This window comes from Drosophila suzukii, chromosome 2R, assembly GCF_043229965.1.
Source record: "Drosophila suzukii chromosome 2R, CBGP_Dsuzu_IsoJpt1.0, whole genome shotgun sequence".
Taxonomy (NCBI): Eukaryota; Metazoa; Arthropoda; class Insecta; order Diptera; family Drosophilidae; genus Drosophila; species Drosophila suzukii.
Window position 1 is genome coordinate 12449222 of NC_092081.1, and position 18797 is coordinate 12468018.

Genomic DNA, 18797 nt, shown 5'->3' on the forward strand with positions numbered 1-18797 from the left:
CTTTAACCCGCATTTGTTTACTCATAGTAAACGGCTGGTTTTACAAAATAAATATTTTTTTTTCGGAGTTATTGTACGAAAGTTTAATTTAAAATTTATTTGTTAGCTACATATGTTATAAAATATATACAAACAATTTTACAAACCAGAGTATCAGTTTGCCGAAAATGCCGGTTCATGATTCAGCGAAATCGCCTGATTTATTTACTCTCTTTTCGCAACGCCAAACTGAATTTTTGCGATTTGTTAGCATTTGGTGGAAGAAACTTTCACAGATATCTATTCAAATCCAGTACTGATACGATAAGCGTTCCGGCACTCAGCAGGTTGATAAAGCAAATGTATGATTCATTTAGGAAGTTACTATTTATTCATTATGCTTCCTCACAAACTCCATGAACACATCTTCGAAAGTCGTTTGACTGACCGAGTAGTACAATATCTGCATGGAATTTTTTAAGTTCTCCATGTACAGAAAAATCGCAGACCACGTTACCATCCCTTTTGGAATGCAGAAGGTAATCATTCCTCGGTAGGGATACTTGTCGCTGAATAGAGAAAGTGGGTATTATAAATTGTAAAAGTTTAAATGTTATTGGAAAAAGAAATAGTTTATTGCCAAAGTAAAAAACGTATTTGTTTATAAGTATATACCTATGTAAGTATTCCTATCTGCTGGGGAAAACTACCGATTTTAATAGCTTGTACAGTTTTGTATAATAGGGCGTCCAAAATAATTTAAAATTCAAAATCCTCACTGTCACTGCTTAAAGTAGTTTGGTGCAGAATAATTCCAAAAGCAAGCTCTCATTCAAAAAGCATTACTCATGCAATACGTTTTAAAACCATTGGTATCGAAAATAACACACGTATTTATATGGAATTTTTATAAATGGGTTCTTATGTCGATGCTTCAGTCTGAAGACATTCGATAGCGAAATAGCATACCTGACACTGCTGTAGGGATGGTCCCTTTGGAAAACTTCCTCTAATCTTTGCAACAAAAGGTCATAGTTCTCAAGGTTGTCCAATTCGGAGAGGCCGGTGCTCACTTGAGATCGGCTAAATTCCGACTTCCTGACTGCTTCCATTGTGGGCTTATGATGTCGTACCAAGTGCGCCAATGACATCCGACGAGAACTACGCGTGCTTGCCCTTTCACTGTCACTTGAGGGCAACATAGTGATCCGCCCATACACCTCCGCCGCATCATCCATTTCCGCCTGGGTGCCCATCTTCACTTTGACAAAGATTCCCTTGTTGAAGCGATACTTCAGACGCGACAAAGTTCCGTAGCAGAGCAGCGAACCGTGGTCCATGATGCCCACGTTGGTGCACAGGAACTCGCACTCCTCCATGCTGTGCGTGGTGAGGAGAATGGCGCGACCGCCCTGCCGGATGCCCTCCAGAATCTTCCAGATGTCGTACTTGGCATGCATGTCCACGCCGGCTGTGGGCTCATCGAGGCACATCAGCGTGGGCGCCAGGGTGGCCATGGCAATCATTAGCTTCCGCTTGGTGCCGTTGCTGTAGGTGCTGATGCGCATGTTTAAGTGGCGGGCCAGTCCAAAGCACTCGCCCATTGACTCCACCAGTCTGTTGATGTGCTCCCGCCGGATGCCGTTGATCATGCAACAGAAGTGCAGCGTTTCCCTGCCGGTCATGTACGGCGAAAGCATCTCCTCCCGCGGACAGAAGCCCACGAGACGCAGTCCGTCCTTTGGACGACTCTTCAAACTGAATCCCAGGATGTGAATGCTGCCCACTGTGATCGACCTCATGCCTACGATCATGTAGAAGGTGCTGGATTTGCCCGCCCCATTTCTTCCGAGCAGACCAACGCACTCGAAGCTGCAAAACAATGTATAATTAATATTTGAACTAAACCACTGTGTCTTATAACATGCAAGCAATAGTTTTAACCATTTCGACCACAACTTTTTCCCTGTGTTGGAATTTTTTGTATACTTTTCTTTATTTGCTGTTAATTAAGCAAAATATTTTTTGAAACCCATTCATTTTTTAATAGCACTATTTAAAAATATTTCTTTGTTTAAATTGTTTACCCTTAAGTTATTAGTAATTTTACACCATTTTTACACGAAGCTAAACCATTTTACGTGAGTTTACATGAATATTTTCTACAAGGCAGAAGTAAAGAAAGTAGAGGTGCTTTTCTAGTAAGTACTTATTTCACCAGCAACAAACTATATCTTCGAAATATAATCTAACTAACCTATCCTATAAAGTATATATATTCTCTATTTAGTAGGCATACTATATGCATGTGCAAAATGTATTTTAAAAGTCAGTCGCGGTAATTGCAAATTGGTAATCAGTTATTGGTCGAGTAAAAAAATCACTCCCTGTTTCTGCTTTGTTTTATTGGATACCGTTAATGGAAAATATTAATTTAGACTCACGGATTAACGTCCAGTGTTAAAGATCTTACTGCCAATAAACTGCCGTATCGTTTGGAAACGTTCTTCAGAATGAGAGGGAAGTTATTATATTCTCTTGTTGTCAAGTAGCCTAGTCTCTGCCGGACTTCGCTAACTTCCTTATCCTCAATTCTATGGCTTGGGTCTATCTTTTCGTTCCTAATAGATCTGGAAAACAATTGGTATTTAGTCAGCATAGCATAAAAAGGACGCTTGATCTCAACATAACTTGAAGGCATAGCTCACTCGACGCGGAACCCACGCCAAAAGGACCAGGATCAGGTACACTGTACCGCTGATTAGCAGAAATTTGTGGTATTTCCAGCCGTAGACACACCTCCTTAACATGATATCATGCATGCCACAAAAAAATGAGTAATGTGGATGAGCCAAGAGCATGGTCTCAAGAATAGCGTAGCGAGTTTCATTGCTCTTTGGATGGATGAACAAGGCCAGGACACCTGAAAATTACATTTCAGTAAAAAATCCTATAGGAATACAAATAAGCTTTGGTAACCTATCATATTAATGTACAGTATAAGGCTGAACATCCTGCCAAAATCATTGGACATCAGGCACAACAAGTAGGTGAACGAAATGACGGAGAAGCCGAAGGCGATCAGTAAGAGTGTGACAGGTAGGGGCGATTTCACTACAATTCCGTTGACCACGACCAGCGCCGCGATCATTACGATGTAGTAGCAATAGTCCCAGAACAGGTGCGACAGCCAGTAGGTGATCCGGCTCATCCCGCTGCAAAATTGCTGGTGCTGCACATTGGTCTGCCGCTCGATGATCGGTAGGGCGGCAAAAATGGTAGTTGCCACTATAAGGTAATGGAACACCAGCATGGCGTACTCTATGTAGAAGTACTCGCTGATGCCGGACATTGCCTGCAGAACCGAGTCCTGAAACGGTTTGTTAACAATCTCAATGTCCAGTTGGGCCAGCTCATGTCCAATGGCCGCGTACACCATGCCCAAGGAAAGCGGGGATCCGTGCTCGAGCTTGTTATTCGCCCAGGCGACAATCGAATTGGCGGTACTGTTAAAGGTAACGCCGGCCAAAAGCGAGTGCATCACTGTCAACTGGTTAGACTTCATCTGCTTCAGAAGATAGTCGTCGAGAGGAGTTCCGCTTGTGCTGCGCACAGAGGCCCCTCGACTCAATATATTCTGCCTGTAGCGCTGGCCAAAGCTATCCTTGTCCCCGGGCGATTCGATCACAAACACCGCCTTGGAATAGAGTCCAAGGTCGGTGACCAGTAGCTCGGAAAGATGATTGTCAAGTATAAACAGTAGGATCGCAAAACTGATGACCAGCACGCAAACGAAGATCGGAATTATGATGATAACGCAGTACAACCTTCGGTTGCGCCACGCGAAGATTCTCTTCCTCTCCATGATGGCCCGCCACTGATTGCTGCACTTTACGCTTCCGTTGTCCTCGCGGACATCGAAGGTGGGAAGGAGGTCTATAATATGTAGAAGATATATAATAACAAATCAAAACAAGAGACAACGGTATAGTCGAGTGGCTCGACTATCAGATACCCGTTAATAAGCTAACCAACATCAAGGTAAAGTAAACCTTTAAGTAAAGGCGAAGAACCATCGACGTTTACATTTTTATTTACTTTACATTTTACACTTCACATTTGTCTACTGGATGTGACATTAGTGACCATGTTCTTGATAGATATGGGTGTAAAGTCATAACTTAATAACTATTTTCGGTTCTCGGTAGGCTTTGAAAAGCGAAATAAAATACAATTTATTATTATGATATTTTTAATGGGACGATCTCAGTAAAATGTACTATTAAATGGCGGAAAAATGACTCAAATAAAATTTTTTAACAATTTTTATCCTTAAGTCATTTAAAATTTGAGCAAAGATTAAAAACAATGTTGTGGTCCTATGAGTCCTATTAGAAACTTTTAACATCAAAATATTTGTTGTTCAGGCTGAGGAAAAAAGTTAAACAAGTTAACTTTTACAAAAAATATGACATTTAGATTGGGTTCTTAATGGGTTAAGAAAAGTTTTGTATTATTCTATTTATATTTTATAAGCATTTGCATTGGTGCAATATCTTCTTGAAATAAGTTTATATCAATGTTCAGCGGTTAAGAACCATAAAATGCAAATAGAACCACCTTTCCAAACCAAACTACATATACAATATACTGAAAGACATTGAAACCTATTAGTTATTGACTAAAACTTCTTTTACTTTTAAAATAATTATATACATCAGAGCTTAGCGAGAGCATAGTTGAGCAAATGTATAAAATATTAATAATGCTATCTTTCCAGTAACTTTAGTTTATAACTTTAAGTTCCGTTTTCCTCATTTAACCTAGAAAGTGTATGGAGTTCAAAACATACTTTCTGTTTAAAATGATAGTAAGATATGAATGTGTTGGACTTACTAAGCAGAGATGATATGGGCGAAAGCCTTGAGACCAAGTTCACTGAGTTGCTCCGGCCCCAGGCCTCCCGCACTTCCTCTCCAATCCTCAGAAAGACACTGCCTAGTGTGGGGGCACACAAACTAAACTCCTGGAGCAACAGATCTGGCAGAGCATTCTCCAGCTCCAGTAACAAAACCGGGAACTGCTGCACATATTTTGTGGGCACTTCGTAGGATACGTAAATACCGTACTCATTATGCAGCCTGATGTCCGGAAAACGGATCTGCAGAAAGTGCGTCACCTCTTCCACATAGCAGGCGTCCATCTTGGTGCAGATCAGAAGGTAGAAGGAGCCCGTGTCGGCCACCTGAGTGAGGAAACCGGTGGTGCCGACACCGATCACTTGGCCATCGCACAGGATAACAATCTCATCCGAGACCACCTCGGCCTCCTGCGTGTTGTGCGTGGACATGATGATGCAGCGCCCCATTCGTTCACGGCGCAGCAGGTTCCACATTTCGTTACGCAGCAGAGGATCCAGACTGGTGCCCGGCTCGTCCAAGAGCAGGATCTGCAATACATGGAAGTTACACCGGTTTCTAGGGAGATGACTGTCAAACCTTCGAGTTGCCGCACAGGTTGCAGCACAGCATGAGCATTCGCTTCATGCCGCTGGGAAGATCCTTAACCTTCGTGTCGGCAAATTCCTGCAAAAGGCCGATCTCCAGATACTTGTCCGTCTCGGCAGAAGCCTCTTTCCGGTTCATTCCCTTCAGCCGGCAGAAGAAATTGAGGTGCCATCTGGCTTTGACCTTCTCGAAGAGCACATTGTGTTGCGGGCAAATGCACATCGACTGACGCGCCTTTCTCAGTTTGGTGGCCAGGTCATATCCGTTGATGGTCACCTCGCCGGAGGTGGGTTTCACGAACCCGGCCAGAAGCATAAGAATTGTCGTCTTGCCCGAATCGTTGTGCCCCAGGATCACTGTGATCTCATCCTGGTAAAAATCTAGATTGACATCGGTGACGACAGAGCGCTTGTTGTAGACCTTTTCAAGGTTCTTGGTTCGGATAATCAATGGGCGGTCCCTAAACTCCTCATCCTCCTGCCACTCAAGATCACGCTCGCTGGTTTGCCGCCGCCCCCTTCCCGGGCACCAAAAGGATGGCTGGACCGGAAAGTACCACTTCTTGGTCTGGTGGCTCTTCAGGTGCTCCACGTAGACCAGAACTAGCAAGCGCACCACGCCTCCGAGCAACATGAACATAAGAATGGGGCCTAAGTTTATAAATTCTTCTTTCCAATCGGTCTTCTCGAAGAGTCTGTTCCAATGCATTCCTATGTGAAGGTTTTCGCTTTTCAAGAATTCTTGCAGTCCCATGGCCAACGAGCTATTGAGGAACACGCAGACGAAGAGAGCTTTTGGTACAGTGGGTGCATAACCCATAATTAATACACGCCACGGCAGGCAGCCAACTAAGTGCACGATCAGGATGGCCACCTGCACCCCGACAGTGTCCGAGAAAAAGGATGAAATCATGAAGGCCGAGCACAAGACCTCGAAGTTGTAGACCAAAAGAAAGAACAGCACCAGAGACCAGTCGCTCATCGGATAGTAGCGCCACTTCAGCAGGAGAATCATAAACACGGTGGGAATGGATAAGAGGAGAAATGCCACCAAAAACCAGGACATCCAGTAGATCCACGCCCTGACGCCCAGAAGCTCCAACATGGCCCTCAGTTGCTCCCTCCTCTCCATTACAATCATCTGAAAAATACTCATCAACTACCATATACACGTATTCGGGTTTAGAAGGGATACTTGTGCGAGATATGCGGCGGATATGGTGAAGGGCAGGAGAAGGACCCCAGTCAAAGACAACCTGTTATCCATGAATGTGCCCTCTAAGTGCTTGGGGTCTGGATAGGGATTCACCATCACTTCTGGAAGGATGGCGCTTTCGTTTTTGGCCCTGATCAACGCCTCGCTCAGTTTGGCCTGCACAGCTAGGAATCCCTCTTCCAGATAGTAATCAGTGTCCATGTCGGAGTGCTTGCAGATCGCCCTGTCGTCCCAAGTCAGCTTGGGATTCGTTATCAAGTGAAGTGGGAAGCGTAAGGCCACCGTGACTTTATCCGGGAGAACCTTAATGCCGCTGAAGGTGTCTTCAAACTCAATGCCCACGTAGCCGTATGTATTCTTTTCCACTAGAGCGCGATTTAACTGAAAGGCGTTGGGAAAAGCCTCGCTACCTTTGGCATTCAGATCGCGGACTACATCCTCAATGACAGCAGCCACAACCAGATTCTCAGGTGAGTATAAAATGTACCTGGTTCATTGGGTGTGTCAGGGTGGCCTGGATTATTGTGGCAGTCTGTGGGTGACTTATACATACGGCACTTCGCTTATGGTGATATTGACTGGTGGGTGCTTTACCGCAGAATCTGCCAACGGCTCCCGGAACAGAGCCGTGGCCGCATAGACGAGGAAAACAACGATGGGCCCCACAATGATGATAACGCTGGTCAGCGTATTGGCCAGCTGGAAGCGAGCCGTCTTGCAAATGACCAGCCACAGCATGCAGATGCTGCTCTGCGGCTTTGCTGGCGGGGGACCACTGGACATTTTTGAAATGTTTTGATGACGCTAGCACGTAGACACATTAGAAATATAACAAACTTCACGTATACTCCGCACTAAAACGTTCCGGCTTCCGTGTTTTCTTTTATTTTGTGGTTGATGTGAAAATTAAAGTAGATTCGGAAATCCAGCAGGGAACGTAGCAGCTTACTTCTTCTTGGACACACCCACGGTGCGACCACGGCGACCGGTGGTCTTGGTGTGCTGGCCACGGACACGGAGGCCCCAGTAGTGACGCAGACCACGGTGGGAGCGGATCTTCTTCAGACGCTCCAGATCGTCACGCAGCTTGGAGTCCAAGTTGGAGGAGGTCAGCTGCCAGTACTTGCCGTCAATGATGTCCTTCTGCCTGTTGAGGAACCAGTTGGGAACCTTGTACTGCAGGGGGTTGGAGATGATGGTGACAACCTTGTCAACCTGTGGATGGACGGAAAGCAGGATTAGTGGGTGTGTCGGGACTGGCGAGATGAGCTCCTCCAGCTTACCTCCTCCTCGGTGCATTCACCGGCGCGCTTGGTAAGATCGACATCGGCCTTCTTCAGCACAATGTTGGAGTAGCGGCGACCCACTCCCTTGATGGCGGTCATGGCGATGCCCACCTTGCGCTTGCCGTCAATGTTCGTATTCATGATACGCAGGATGTGCTGGAACTTCTCTGGGATGACGAGCGACTGCAAGACAAGATAAAAAGTCAATAAAGTGGTTAGCAAACCACGCCATTTTCGCATTCTTGCAACAGGAGGCACTAAACATTTTGACAATGTATATTAGTCTTTCTCTTGTTGTTAAATGCCTTGATTTCCACTTCTTTATAGACCACTCACCATGTTGCCGTTTGTATTCTCGTATTTACTCCTCACTGCAATAAATTAAGGGATATTTTGGTTAAAAATTGCATTAAAATTAAACACGGGGCACACCACTCACCGGAAACGGGAAAAGAAAAGAAGGCCGAATTAATGTGGCTGCCTCAGGAGAAGAAAAGGTCCTAAAAATGGCTGCCACGTTCCCTTACCGTGCTGTTAACACCTCACTGCGTGCTGTTAAGCGCACTCCGTTCTATCCCTAAATTTACTAATAAGCCGCGCACTATTCACATTTATATTTAAATTTTATATTCTAAAAACAAGTCCCAATTAAGTTCGATAATGAGTGGAATAGAACCGTAACGTATGAATCGTAGCGAATTGTTTAAGTTAAAATAACAGTCTGGTTCTGATTTTTATTTCAAAACTCCAAAACTTAACACATTTTTTGATTTTTTATATATTATAATAAGCATTAATGAATTACTGTCTGGATTTGTATGAATAAAAATCTTAGAAATTTAAATTAAATATTTTTAAAAGTCCATTACAAAATAAATGCTTCGCTGTTTTTGAATGGATTCACAAATAAAATAAACGCTTTGGACCCTCCCTCACGTAGATCAATAATTTGACCTTTATTTTTTTTATACCATAAATCTCTGATAATTTATGGTTGATTGGATAATTGTAGCTTTTGTTTAATTTTCAAACATTATATTTACATATGTAGTTAATCATGTTGCTTCTGTGATTAACTTTAATTTATAAAAGAATACCCCAATTAATAAGATTGTGTTGTATCCCTGGCAAACCGCCGTTATATGAAAAGCCTTACAGAATGAGTGAAATAAATGGTAAATTAAATTAACAAAACCAAACTCGAAAATTAATAATTTAATTCAAGCCCTCAACTGCGTGGGACAAGATGATATAGTCTCCCTTCGAATCGTCTGCACAATGGCACGCGATGGCAGACAGTACAACCTCGAGGAAGTGGACAGCTACGGAAACACCGCCCTCTTGAAGGCCTGTTATTTGGGAAGATTTGATTGTGCCCGCACACTTTTGGAGTTTGGTGGAAATATCTTCGCTATGAACTATTTTGGTCAAAATGCTCTTACTTTGGCGAGTTATGCTGGCCATTTGCCCTTGGTTAAGGAGCTGCTACGACGACGATCCTATATGGACTTCAACCTATCCTCAATGATTCCGGCTCTCAGCGTGGCCGTAATGCAAAAACATTCCGCCCTGGAGGCATACTTTACTCAATTGGATCCACAAGGAGTGCAGGAAACTCAAACAGTGCATGGTAAGTACACAAAAATATACATTTTATATTAACAAACATTTAACAATTAAAATTCATTACAGGTCTGGGAGTTGAAGAACTGCGAGGAATGATGAGACAAGCAGCACGTTTAAACAAGCAGAAGAGGTCCGCGCCTCGTGCTTTTATAAGTAATAGTCTTCGTTAAAAATGTGTAATATGAATATTTCAAAATTATGTACTTTGCCTATTTAAAAATATATTTCTGTCATTAGAGTGACCGTTTCTGTTATGTTATTCCATCAGATTGGCAGTCCCACTGCTAACCGCTATCGATAGCTGCCGCGCACTCGTAATCGATATCGCCTGTGGCTTTGCACATCTCTTTCCCGCTCATTTAGCCCGCCTGATCCTATGCATAAGTAAAAAATTGCCCACGTTCGTCATTCATCATAAAGTAACTGCCGCGGCAACATTAACTGCTAATTTTATATTCAGTATTTAAACAAAGAAACACATACAACATGTTCGAGGCACGATTGGGACAAGCCACCATCCTTAAGAAGATCCTGGACGCCATCAAGGATCTGCTCAATGAGGCCACCTTCGATTGCAGCGATTCCGGCATTCAGGTAATAACTACTTAGAAAAGATCTTAAGCAACAGGGATATCCTAACTTCTTGTTAATCCCACAGCTGCAGGCCATGGACAACTCCCATGTGTCGCTCGTCTCGCTTACCCTGCGATCCGATGGCTTCGACAAGTTCCGCTGCGACCGCAACCTCTCCATGGGCATGAACCTGGGCAGCATGGCCAAGATCCTCAAGTGCGCCAACAACGAGGACAATGTGACGATGAAGGCGCAGGACAACGCCGACACCGTCACCATCATGTTCGAGTCGGCCAACCAGGAGAAAGTCTCAGACTACGAGATGAAGCTGATGAACCTTGACCAGGAGCACCTGGGCATCCCGGAGACGGACTTTTCGTGCGTGGTCCGCATGCCGGCCATGGAGTTTGCTCGCATCTGCCGCGATCTGGCGCAATTCAGTGAGTCCGTTGTGATCTGCTGCACCAAGGAGGGCGTCAAGTTCTCGGCCAGCGGCGATGTGGGCACGGCCAACATCAAGCTGGCCCAAACCGGATCCGTTGACAAAGAGGAGGAGGCAGTGATTATCGAGATGCAGGAGCCCGTGACCCTCACGTTTGCCTGTCGCTACCTGAACGCCTTCACAAAGGCGACGCCATTGTCTACTCAGGTGCAGCTGTCGATGTGCGCAGATGTTCCACTGGTGGTCGAGTATGCGATCAAGGATCTGGGTCATATTCGCTACTACCTGGCACCCAAGATCGAGGACAACGAGACATAAGTCAGCGGTCTTCCTCATATTTATCTGCCTATCGTAACTCCTCATCCTCTCACGTACAATTCATTCCTAATTTTTAAGCTAAATCCGCATTTTTGATCAATAAAATCTATATTGTGTAATGTTAATAACCATTTATTCGCATTTTATGTATAACACTGGGGTATAGTTTAGGGATAGAGATTGCAAACATATATAAAGTGAATAGTATATCAAACACCTGGTGTACCAAAGATATACATTCAGACGGTTCCGCATGGGATAGGCAAAGAAAACTAGGCATATCTCCAACATAGTTAAAGTTGAACTTTGTTAGCCTCCATAGCTCCAAAAAAAACTGGACACACTATTGGGGGTTGTGAAAAAAAGGGTAAAGAGCAAATATTCTATACACATGTATATAAGTACTCGTTTCGTATCAGGCACATATTCGGGAGTTTTGCATTAAACAGCTCTTAGCGAGTGTGTGCCTGGAATCAAGAGCGTTTATCGTAAATATACGTAATAAATAGTGCGTGTTTACACGCTTCCAATACTTGCATACTTGGCTTGCTTATGCTAAAAGCGATATATCCTATACATATTTTGTGAGTATATAAAACATAGAAAGCTGTGTCATATAAAAGTGTATAAAAAACATTTGAGATTACATAAAAAGCAAGAAAAGTGCGTTTAACAATGAACAATTCAATTTGTTCTTGCGCATAACAATATTCGATTTACACGCCTATGTGAAAGGAGAAATCCAATGGGGATAAATGCAGGTGACAATATTTTACAGTGATGCTAAGATCCCGTTGTCACTCACAATTTACCATCGGTTTTTTATTGTTCCTCGTCGGGTGTTTGGTTCTCCAGTCCTATAGGCATATAGACCGATTGAAACTCATCCTATGAAGCTGCCAAGCTTGCACTGGGACTGGAGGAGTCCTCATCGTCCAGCGAGCTCTCTTTGTCATTTGTCTTAAGCTTCGCATTAACTTGAAGCAACGTCTGTAGAGATCTAATGCATTTTTTGGATCCCTCCATGGCTTCGTTGGATAACTAAATTAAAGAAGTCGCCGTTAATTTATCTCATTTCTCTGGCCGGTAAGTTTCATACCATGGTGAAATTGAGGAATCCGTGCGGAAGCCCCTCCAGGATTTCCAAGTTTACTTGGCGACCAAGTCGCTTTAGTTTCTTGGCAAACATAACGCAGTCATCGAGACAGGGGTCCATATTAAGAGTCTAATAAGGGAAAAAATAAAATTATTTTATACAATACTTGTTGTTACTTTGTAAACTTACAAGTATTTTGGTCTCTGGCAGTTGTGAAAGCCATTCATCGCTGGCCCAGTAGGGCGACAAAAATGGATCCCTAGGCACATCGAATGCAAACTCCTCGCTGGGACTCCGAGCTATCAGCGCGTCCATGTTGCGCACATCCTGTTGACCCATCACATTGCTTCCATGAATCGCATAGGATTGCGTGCAGCGGTTCAATGTATTAGTTATATTGTTGACGGCTTCCTGCAGCCGACCCTGCAACGTATCTATTGCAACGAGGTCTCGACCAGTCTCTACCAGAATATCATCGTCCGGGCTGATCTTGGCATGCCCATTCGCCTGAACTTGCGTCGCTTCAGCAGCTGTCTCTTCGGTAACCTCCATTGTGGCGGTGTCAATGAGATACTTGTCCAGGAAGTTGTCTATATACGCTGCAGATGCGGTGTCCTTAGGTGGGTCGGCTGATATTTCAATCGGGTAGTGGACAATGGGCTGCGAGTCGTCTTCGAAGGAGACACATGAGCTGTTGTCGCCCTCACTGTTGGGAAGATCGGTGCGCTCCACGGTCTGGCTGTGGTAAGAAGCCGAGGCACTGGCAAAGGTGTCGCTGCTTTCGTCATCCTGCTCGGTGTTGGCTTCCAGGAGAGTGAGCGGACTTCTGGCCATCGAGGTTCTACGGCTGGAGTTCAAGCTGCCCACGTTTGACTTCGGGACATTACGTATCTGGGCAGCATCCTCCACATGCTTAGCATTCTCCTGGAGCGTCTCCTGGGCGGGTGCTGCATAGGCACGAAGGCAACGCATCATGAAGCCGAAGGGTAGCAGCGGATCCATCAGGCAGAGGAGGCGGGCAGGACTGGGCACGAAGCTAACGAGAGTCGGGCAGTAGGCCAGAAACAGTCCGTCCGGCACTCGAACTCCCTGCTCGATGCACTTGAGGGCCACTCCAATGGACAGATTCGCCCCAGCCGAGTCTCCAGCGCACACAATCCGCTCAGCCGTTGTGCCTAGGAGTTCGGTATTGTTCAGAAGCCAGCAGTAGGCGTAGTAAACCTCCTGCAAGGCGCGTGGAAACGGAGCCTCCGGCGCCAAACTGTAATCCACCGATAGAATGGGACAGTCCAGGGCCACGGCCCAGTCGCGCAAATACAGTTCGTGGGACTTAGAGGACTGGGCCACAAAGCCACCGCCATGGCAGTGAAACAGAATCGAGGGACTCGGCGGTGTGGGCTTCTGCCAGCCGCGATAGCGACCCTCACCGAGCATTCCCGATCGTCGTTTGGCGCTCAGCAGGCGGACAGATACCGGTAGACCAGGACCCAGGTGAGCCGTAGGCACGGGGATCTCCACAAATTCGTCATCACCTTGGTTCTGATTGACATCGTTGCCGGGGGTTTCCGGTGGCTTGAAGTCCTTACGTCGGGGCAGCTTCAGCGGTTCCGCCGGCAACTCGATCAGGCGGTTCACCTTAATAGAGCTGCCCACAATGCTGGGCAGCTTGTGCATCATCTCGGATTCCGCCAGAAACCAGAAGGATTTGCAAAAGTCGATCTTGGCATTTTGCGAGATGTTAACGATGCGACGAGCGCGTAGCTCCGGATTCATTAGGTACTTGCCGCTGGTCCACAGGCTGCGGGTGGTCTTAACGATGGCGCCGTCGCCCTCCTGGGAGTAGTAGGATTCCGAGTAGCTGGCCATGCTGATGCCCAGGAAGCGCAAAACGCCGCGTATCGAGTCGCCGTACTGAAAGCCCAGGCAGCGTCCGTAAAAGCAATACTGGTTGATGGTGTCGCCCAGCTCGAAGAGCTGTTCGGCCGTGTGGTTCCCGCAAGCGAACAGGTCCCCCGTGCTGGCCGACCACTGGCGCAGGATAAGCAGGTACTGCATGCAGGTGCACAGCGAGGACAGCAGCTGGGAGCAGGCCTCCACCTCCTTCATGTAGAACTTCTTGCGGAAGAACATGGCGGAACGGGTGGCCGTCAGCTGCTGGCAGATGCCTACGCCGTGCGTGATGCAGGCATTGGTCACATAGATAAAGCTTCGGTATCCATTGCCCGGCGTCTGCTCGTCAAAGTCGTACTCGTGGGCGAAGGCCTCGATCTGCAGGACCAGCCGGTTGGCCAGGACAATGAAGTCCTGCCAGGCAATGTGGGCGGCGTGCAGCCGCTGGCCGAATTCGGTGTGGTCCCTGACGAAGAAGGCGGCATGATCCTGGCAGGCGGCGAACAATGTTCTGTATTCCGTTTGCAGGTCGGCGGGTATGTGGCTATCGGTGTCCTTTCCGTTCATCGGTTGTGGGTTGTCGTCCTGGTGGCCCAGTTTCAGATTGTCATTGAAGGGGGCAATAAACTTGGGGCTTCCCCGCTCGGCGGAAGCGGCGTCAATCATTGTGTGCGCTGCCAAGAAAATCAAGTTAGTAATGCTTTTATTAGCCACTGTTGCGCACAAAGACCATCGCATGTGCACAGGTGATAAACCATGTCCAACTATTGCATTGCTTTTCCGGGGATTAGAGTGACTAACTTTGATGGTGTGAAGGTCGAAAATAGTGCTCAAACCAGTTTACTACTGGCCACGAATGCAGTTAGGGAACTAAAGATAAGTCAATTCCCAGTTCATCATAAGTTGGTATAACAATTTTAGTTTTTCTAAACTTTAATTACACTATGAACCGAAGAAAGCCCATTGAAAACTTTCACTTCACAACTACGCACTAAAACAATTAGTCTGGAGTTCTTTCTGCCCAATGTGACATGGTTTTGCACTCTGGTTGTTTATTATCAAATTTACTTACAGATTAAGGGCTCTTCACTTTTAGCTTAATACATTTTTAATTGGCCCAACTATTGCGGGCTCTTGCATTACAATTGTTATTGGACTTCGCGACCGATTTAACCGACTGCTGGTCACAGTGTGGCTGTGTTCAAAAAATGCCGTTACTGTATAATTTACGAAGGGGGGATTCTCGAATTTTGAAAGATTTACTTTGAATTTGATTTTAACGAAATGTAACGGAATACTACTATTTTGACTTTTTATGATGCGGTTGTCAATATGGATATAGTTTTTGAATAGTTCAGAATAAGTAATTTATTTTTGAAAGCTTATTTTGTTTTTGTAAAAACCCAAAACCACATACGTACTTACAGTTTTGCATTGTTTCCAGAATTGTTTCATGACTCCAAGCAAATATTTAAAATTATGTATATAATTTTATAATGTTGAACTTTCAACTCCAAACACCTTTCTACTTATGTAATTCACAGTTGAAAAACGTATTCAAACACATTTCAAGTGCTAAAATTAGTTTCAGTGGATTCAGGGTATCAACACCCCTATTCTTTAGCTCCAAGGTATTTTAGCCAACGCGCCTTGGTCACACTAGAGAACTAAGAAAAATTCGCAACAGAGCGGCTCCCAGCTTAATTTATTGTTTAAATCGTGATTAAAAGCACTATGTTTGCACTCTAAACGGCGAGGGAAGAACAGAATAATGAGTGTCAGCATTGTGCAGTACTACGGCAACCAGCAGAGCAAATGCGGCTACTGCGCGGGAGCAAACTGCAGCCTGTCGCACGGTAAGAACATGCAAAACCAGTTCAGAAGGTCCAGGTGCAATGTACCTATTATCGCGCATTCGCCATGTATGACAGGTATGCACGCCTATCGGCTGGACTGCCAGGACTATCAGGACCTCATCGATCGCGGCTGGAGGCGGTGCGGCAACTACTGCTACAAGCTGCGCAACCAGGAGACCTGCTGCCCCTGCTACACGATCAAGTGCGATGCCCTGGAGTTCAAGCTGTCCAAGTCGAACAAGCGCATTCTGCGGCGCATGAATCGATTTTTGCGCGACGGCAAGCGGGAGTCCAAGCCAGAAGCGGGCGAGGGCGACGGGGAAGCCGATGCCGATGACGCGACAGGCGCTCCCGAGGTCACTGCCAGCGAGCCGCAGCCGCAGCTGCCCGATAAGAGTCCCGCTGTTATCAATGTGGAGCACGTTGCGTCACTGGCACGGGCTCAAAAGAAGCCGACCAAACAGCCGCCGGCTCCAGCAGCCGAAGCTCCTACGCTAGGCTCAAACAAATGTGGGTATACTCCGCTCAAAGTACTTAATAGTAGGCCCCTGATTAAGGTATTATTTTGATCGTTAAAAAGCTAACTAGGCTATTTATTTAGCTTTAAAGCAATTTTGTTAGTACCCTAGTTTACTTATTTTTTATTTATTTAGTTATAAAAAAGTATTTACACAGAGTTTCCCAAAAAATAATATATTATTGAAATATTAAAAAGGCACTCAATGCATTGTCGCTGCCATTTAACATTGTTTTAAGAAAATTGCATTGGTTTAAAGTAAATCAAATAAGATAGTTACAAATCATATAAAATTGTATGTCTTTTTCATTACTTTAAGATAGCTTTATAGGACGAGTATTATTATTTGACTATTATGACTATTTATGAAAAACGTTATGTAAGCCGATATCGTATCACCTGTCCGCTTAGAAAACCACTTTGAAAGCTTCGGTTTCCAAAGAGAGTCTTTATTTCTTGATACCATATGTTCTTGTATTCGTTATCTATTTATTATAGAGGTAATATAAATTAAGTCAATATCGTATTAACTCGTTTGCACCCATCTGGAGTCGAAGAGAGTCTTTATTTCTTGTAATCAAATGTTTCATTTATTTATTTACCAGCTGCAGCACCGATCTCGAACAAGCCATGCAAGAAGGCTAAGCAAATGCGATTGGAGCGCCGGCAAGCCAAGTTGGGGGACTCTGCATCGACTTCAACAAAATCCCTTTCCCAGGAAAAGAGCCTTCGGGACTTCTTATCGATCGACAACGAGAACAACAAGCATAAGCTAAAGGTACGTGCTGGATAGATGATAGAAAATTAAATTTTTTGTTTGACCGTTTGCGAAGACTAGCTAGCTAGCGTATTCCTTTGTTTTTATGAGTTAGTTTGTGTACTGTGCTTATGTGTTTTCTGTGTCCGTTCCCCAAGTACGAGTCTTCCTCTTCATGTAGACACACTCTCTTTGTGCTGTTTGTGTTCTTGCAGATCGTTATGGTCGATTCCTCAGACACACAGCGCACTTGTGCCGATGCAGTGATCGAGTTGTATCGCAAATATCAAATAACCATTCACAATGATAACCCCGCACGCCTCACCCTAGCTAGTATGCAGCGGTTCTTGGTCAAATCACCTCTTAAGGTAATTATAACTGCCAATTTATCTTACATAAAATGTATTCACAGCTTCGTTTGGTTCACGTTCACGACGAGGAGTTTAAGCGTACCCTGCCCGAGAGCTTTGCACTGTACAAGAAGTATCAAATTTCGATACACAACGATCCGCCCAAGAATGAGGCGGCCTACAAGGATCACCTGCAGTTGACGCCCATGAAGGTTTTCTCCACTTCTAGTGTTCACTAATTCGATCTTATCAATGTTTTCGTTTTACCTAATATCGTCTCTATGCCTTCCCTTACAGAATGAGAAACCCAGCGATGGCCCCGAAATTGGCTATGGATCGTTTCATCAGCAGTATTGGCTGGACGACAAGCTGATTGCTGTGGGTGTGATTGACATTCTGCCCGCGTGTGTGAGCTCTGTTTACTTCTTCTACGATCCGGACTACAGCTTTCTATCGCTGGGCACATATGGCTCACTTAGGTAACAAATGATTCCGGAGAAACAAAACATAATTACATGGCTTAAATCCCTTCAGGGAAATTGACTTTGTGCAGTCGCTCGCCGAAAATGTGCCTGCCTTAAAGTATTACTACATGGGTTTCTACATACACTCATGCCCGAAAATGCGCTACAAGGGCAAGTTGTCCGCCTCATACTTGCTATGCCCAGAGACTTATGAATGGCTACCGCTTACCGATGGTAAATTTAACGATGACATTAGCCATGTTCTTTTCAAACTATAAACACCTTTCTTTAGCCATTCGTGCTAAGCTAGACGAGCATAAGTACCAACGCTTAAACCCAGACGCTTCTGCCAGGGACGTGAATGAGTTTTTAATAGAGCATTTAGACGAAGTTATGCTGCTGCTGGATGCCCAAACCTGCGCCAATTACAAGCAGTACAATCAGGTATGTCTACGACTAATTGCAAAATATAATATTTTAATTTTTATTTTATTTATTTCACAGCTTGGCGGCGAAGAGAGCGATGCCGACGCGATTATTGAGTACAGCAAGCTGGTTGGCAAAGTCTGTGCCCACCGTATGCTGTATGTGAATATGTTGTGAACAATTTAAGCAAAAGAAAATTAATTTGTTAGCCTGTGCGCTTGTAATCTTAGTCAAGTAGAGATTGTAACAGAAATTGTTTAATTGTTTTAATGGTATAAAACCATTGGCACTAGCAAAGATTTACTAAAAGCACTTTGCTTTATAAAAAATCAATATGTTGAAATTAAATAAGTTTAAAGATGGCAACCGCACTTAAATTCGTATAATATTCATCCTACGTTTGCGGCGCGATAACTGATTTGCTTCTGGTTCGTTACCTACAGACAACCTACATTTTACGGCATTTAAGGGAAAAGATGCTTGTCATTAATACAT

General features: G+C 44.7%; 6 protein-coding genes across 7 annotated transcripts; 3 read left to right on the forward strand and 3 right to left on the reverse strand.

Moving 5' to 3' along the window:
* Positions 1-351: 351 nt before the first annotated feature.
* Positions 352-7490, reverse strand: LOC108018226 (phospholipid-transporting ATPase ABCA3). Its single transcript, XM_017085745.4, has 9 exons — positions 7255-7490; positions 6681-7188; positions 5478-6626; positions 4876-5428; positions 2959-3915; positions 2671-2902; positions 2424-2609; positions 949-1851; positions 352-548 (listed from the first exon to the last, which is right to left on the reverse strand). Exons 1-9 carry the CDS (start codon positions 7482-7484, stop codon positions 368-370), a joined length of 4899 nt encoding a protein of 1632 aa, XP_016941234.3. The 5' UTR covers positions 7485-7490; the 3' UTR covers positions 352-367.
* Positions 7491-7544: 54 nt separating this feature from the next.
* On the reverse strand, positions 7545-8466 carry RpS18 (ribosomal protein S18). The gene is made up of 3 exons (XM_017085744.4): positions 8324-8466; positions 7985-8170; positions 7545-7916 (listed from the first exon to the last, which is right to left on the reverse strand). The coding sequence occupies exons 1-3, from the start codon at positions 8324-8326 to the stop codon at positions 7647-7649; spliced, it is 459 nt and encodes a 152-aa protein (XP_016941233.1). The 5' UTR covers positions 8327-8466; the 3' UTR covers positions 7545-7646.
* A 593-nt stretch (positions 8467-9059) lies between these two features.
* On the forward strand, positions 9060-9851 carry plu (plutonium). The gene is made up of 3 exons (XM_017085068.4): positions 9060-9162; positions 9213-9617; positions 9680-9851. Exons 1-3 carry the CDS (start codon positions 9147-9149, stop codon positions 9781-9783), a joined length of 525 nt encoding a protein of 174 aa, XP_016940557.3. The 5' UTR covers positions 9060-9146; the 3' UTR covers positions 9784-9851.
* Positions 9852-9970: 119 nt separating this feature from the next.
* On the forward strand, positions 9971-11074 carry PCNA (Proliferating cell nuclear antigen). Its single transcript, XM_017085595.4, has 2 exons — positions 9971-10207; positions 10272-11074. The coding sequence occupies exons 1-2, from the start codon at positions 10100-10102 to the stop codon at positions 10944-10946; spliced, it is 783 nt and encodes a 260-aa protein (XP_016941084.1). The 5' UTR covers positions 9971-10099; the 3' UTR covers positions 10947-11074.
* On the reverse strand, positions 11058-15170 carry Hsl (hormone-sensitive lipase). Its single transcript, XM_017085594.4, has 4 exons — positions 15005-15170; positions 12232-14606; positions 12046-12171; positions 11058-11987 (listed from the first exon to the last, which is right to left on the reverse strand). The coding sequence occupies exons 2-4, from the start codon at positions 14596-14598 to the stop codon at positions 11835-11837; spliced, it is 2646 nt and encodes an 881-aa protein (XP_016941083.3). The 5' UTR covers positions 14599-14606; positions 15005-15170; the 3' UTR covers positions 11058-11834.
* Positions 15171-15576: 406 nt separating this feature from the next.
* On the forward strand, positions 15577-18673 carry Ate1 (arginyltransferase 1). 2 transcript variants are annotated; one of them, XM_017085657.4, is made up of 8 exons: positions 15577-15788; positions 15864-16298; positions 16911-17083; positions 17278-17430; positions 17710-17891; positions 17947-18110; positions 18169-18320; positions 18381-18673. In XM_017085657.4, the coding sequence occupies exons 1-8, from the start codon at positions 15704-15706 to the stop codon at positions 18477-18479; spliced, it is 1443 nt and encodes a 480-aa protein (XP_016941146.3). In that variant the 5' UTR covers positions 15577-15703; the 3' UTR covers positions 18480-18673. The 2 variants fall into 2 exon arrangements, with proteins under 2 accessions (XP_016941146.3, XP_016941147.3); XM_017085658.4 differs by lacking the exon at positions 17278-17430 and adding an exon at positions 17475-17624.
* Positions 18674-18797: the final 124 nt, after the last annotated feature.

Excerpts from the sequence above, each read along its gene's own strand:
- plu (XM_017085068.4), top strand. Across the intron at positions 9,618-9,679 it reads GGAAACTCAAACAGTGCATG|GTCTGGGAGTTGAAGAACTG; the intron begins GTAAGTACACAA and ends AATTCATTACAG.
- Ate1 (XM_017085657.4), top strand. The coding sequence starts at position 15,704 with ATGAGTGTCAGCATTGTGCAGTACTACGGCAACCAGCAGAGCAAATGC. Across the intron at positions 17,892-17,946 it reads GGCACATATGGCTCACTTAG|GGAAATTGACTTTGTGCAGT; the intron begins GTAACAAATGAT and ends AAATCCCTTCAG. Across the intron at positions 18,111-18,168 it reads ATGGCTACCGCTTACCGATG|CCATTCGTGCTAAGCTAGAC; the intron begins GTAAATTTAACG and ends ACCTTTCTTTAG.
- Hsl (XM_017085594.4), bottom strand. The coding sequence starts at position 14,598 with ATGATTGACGCCGCTTCCGCCGAGCGGGGAAGCCCCAAGTTTATTGCC. Across the intron at positions 12,172-12,231 it reads TGCCAGAGACCAAAATACTT|ACTCTTAATATGGACCCCTG; the intron begins GTAAGTTTACAA and ends TTCCCTTATTAG. Across the intron at positions 11,988-12,045 it reads GATTCCTCAATTTCACCATG|TTATCCAACGAAGCCATGGA; the intron begins GTATGAAACTTA and ends TCTTTAATTTAG.
- LOC108018226 (XM_017085745.4), bottom strand. The coding sequence starts at position 7,484 with ATGTCCAGTGGTCCCCCGCCAGCAAAGCCGCAGAGCAGCATCTGCATG. Across the intron at positions 5,429-5,477 it reads ACCTGTGCGGCAACTCGAAG|ATCCTGCTCTTGGACGAGCC; the intron begins GTTTGACAGTCA and ends CATGTATTGCAG. Across the intron at positions 549-948 it reads CATCCCTACAGCAGTGTCAG|CGACAAGTATCCCTACCGAG; the intron begins GTATGCTATTTC and ends TTCTCTATTCAG.
- PCNA (XM_017085595.4), top strand. The coding sequence starts at position 10,100 with ATGTTCGAGGCACGATTGGGACAAGCCACCATCCTTAAGAAGATCCTG. Across the intron at positions 10,208-10,271 it reads GCAGCGATTCCGGCATTCAG|CTGCAGGCCATGGACAACTC; the intron begins GTAATAACTACT and ends TTAATCCCACAG.
- RpS18 (XM_017085744.4), bottom strand. Across the intron at positions 7,917-7,984 it reads GTGAATGCACCGAGGAGGAG|GTTGACAAGGTTGTCACCAT; the intron begins GTAAGCTGGAGG and ends GTCCATCCACAG.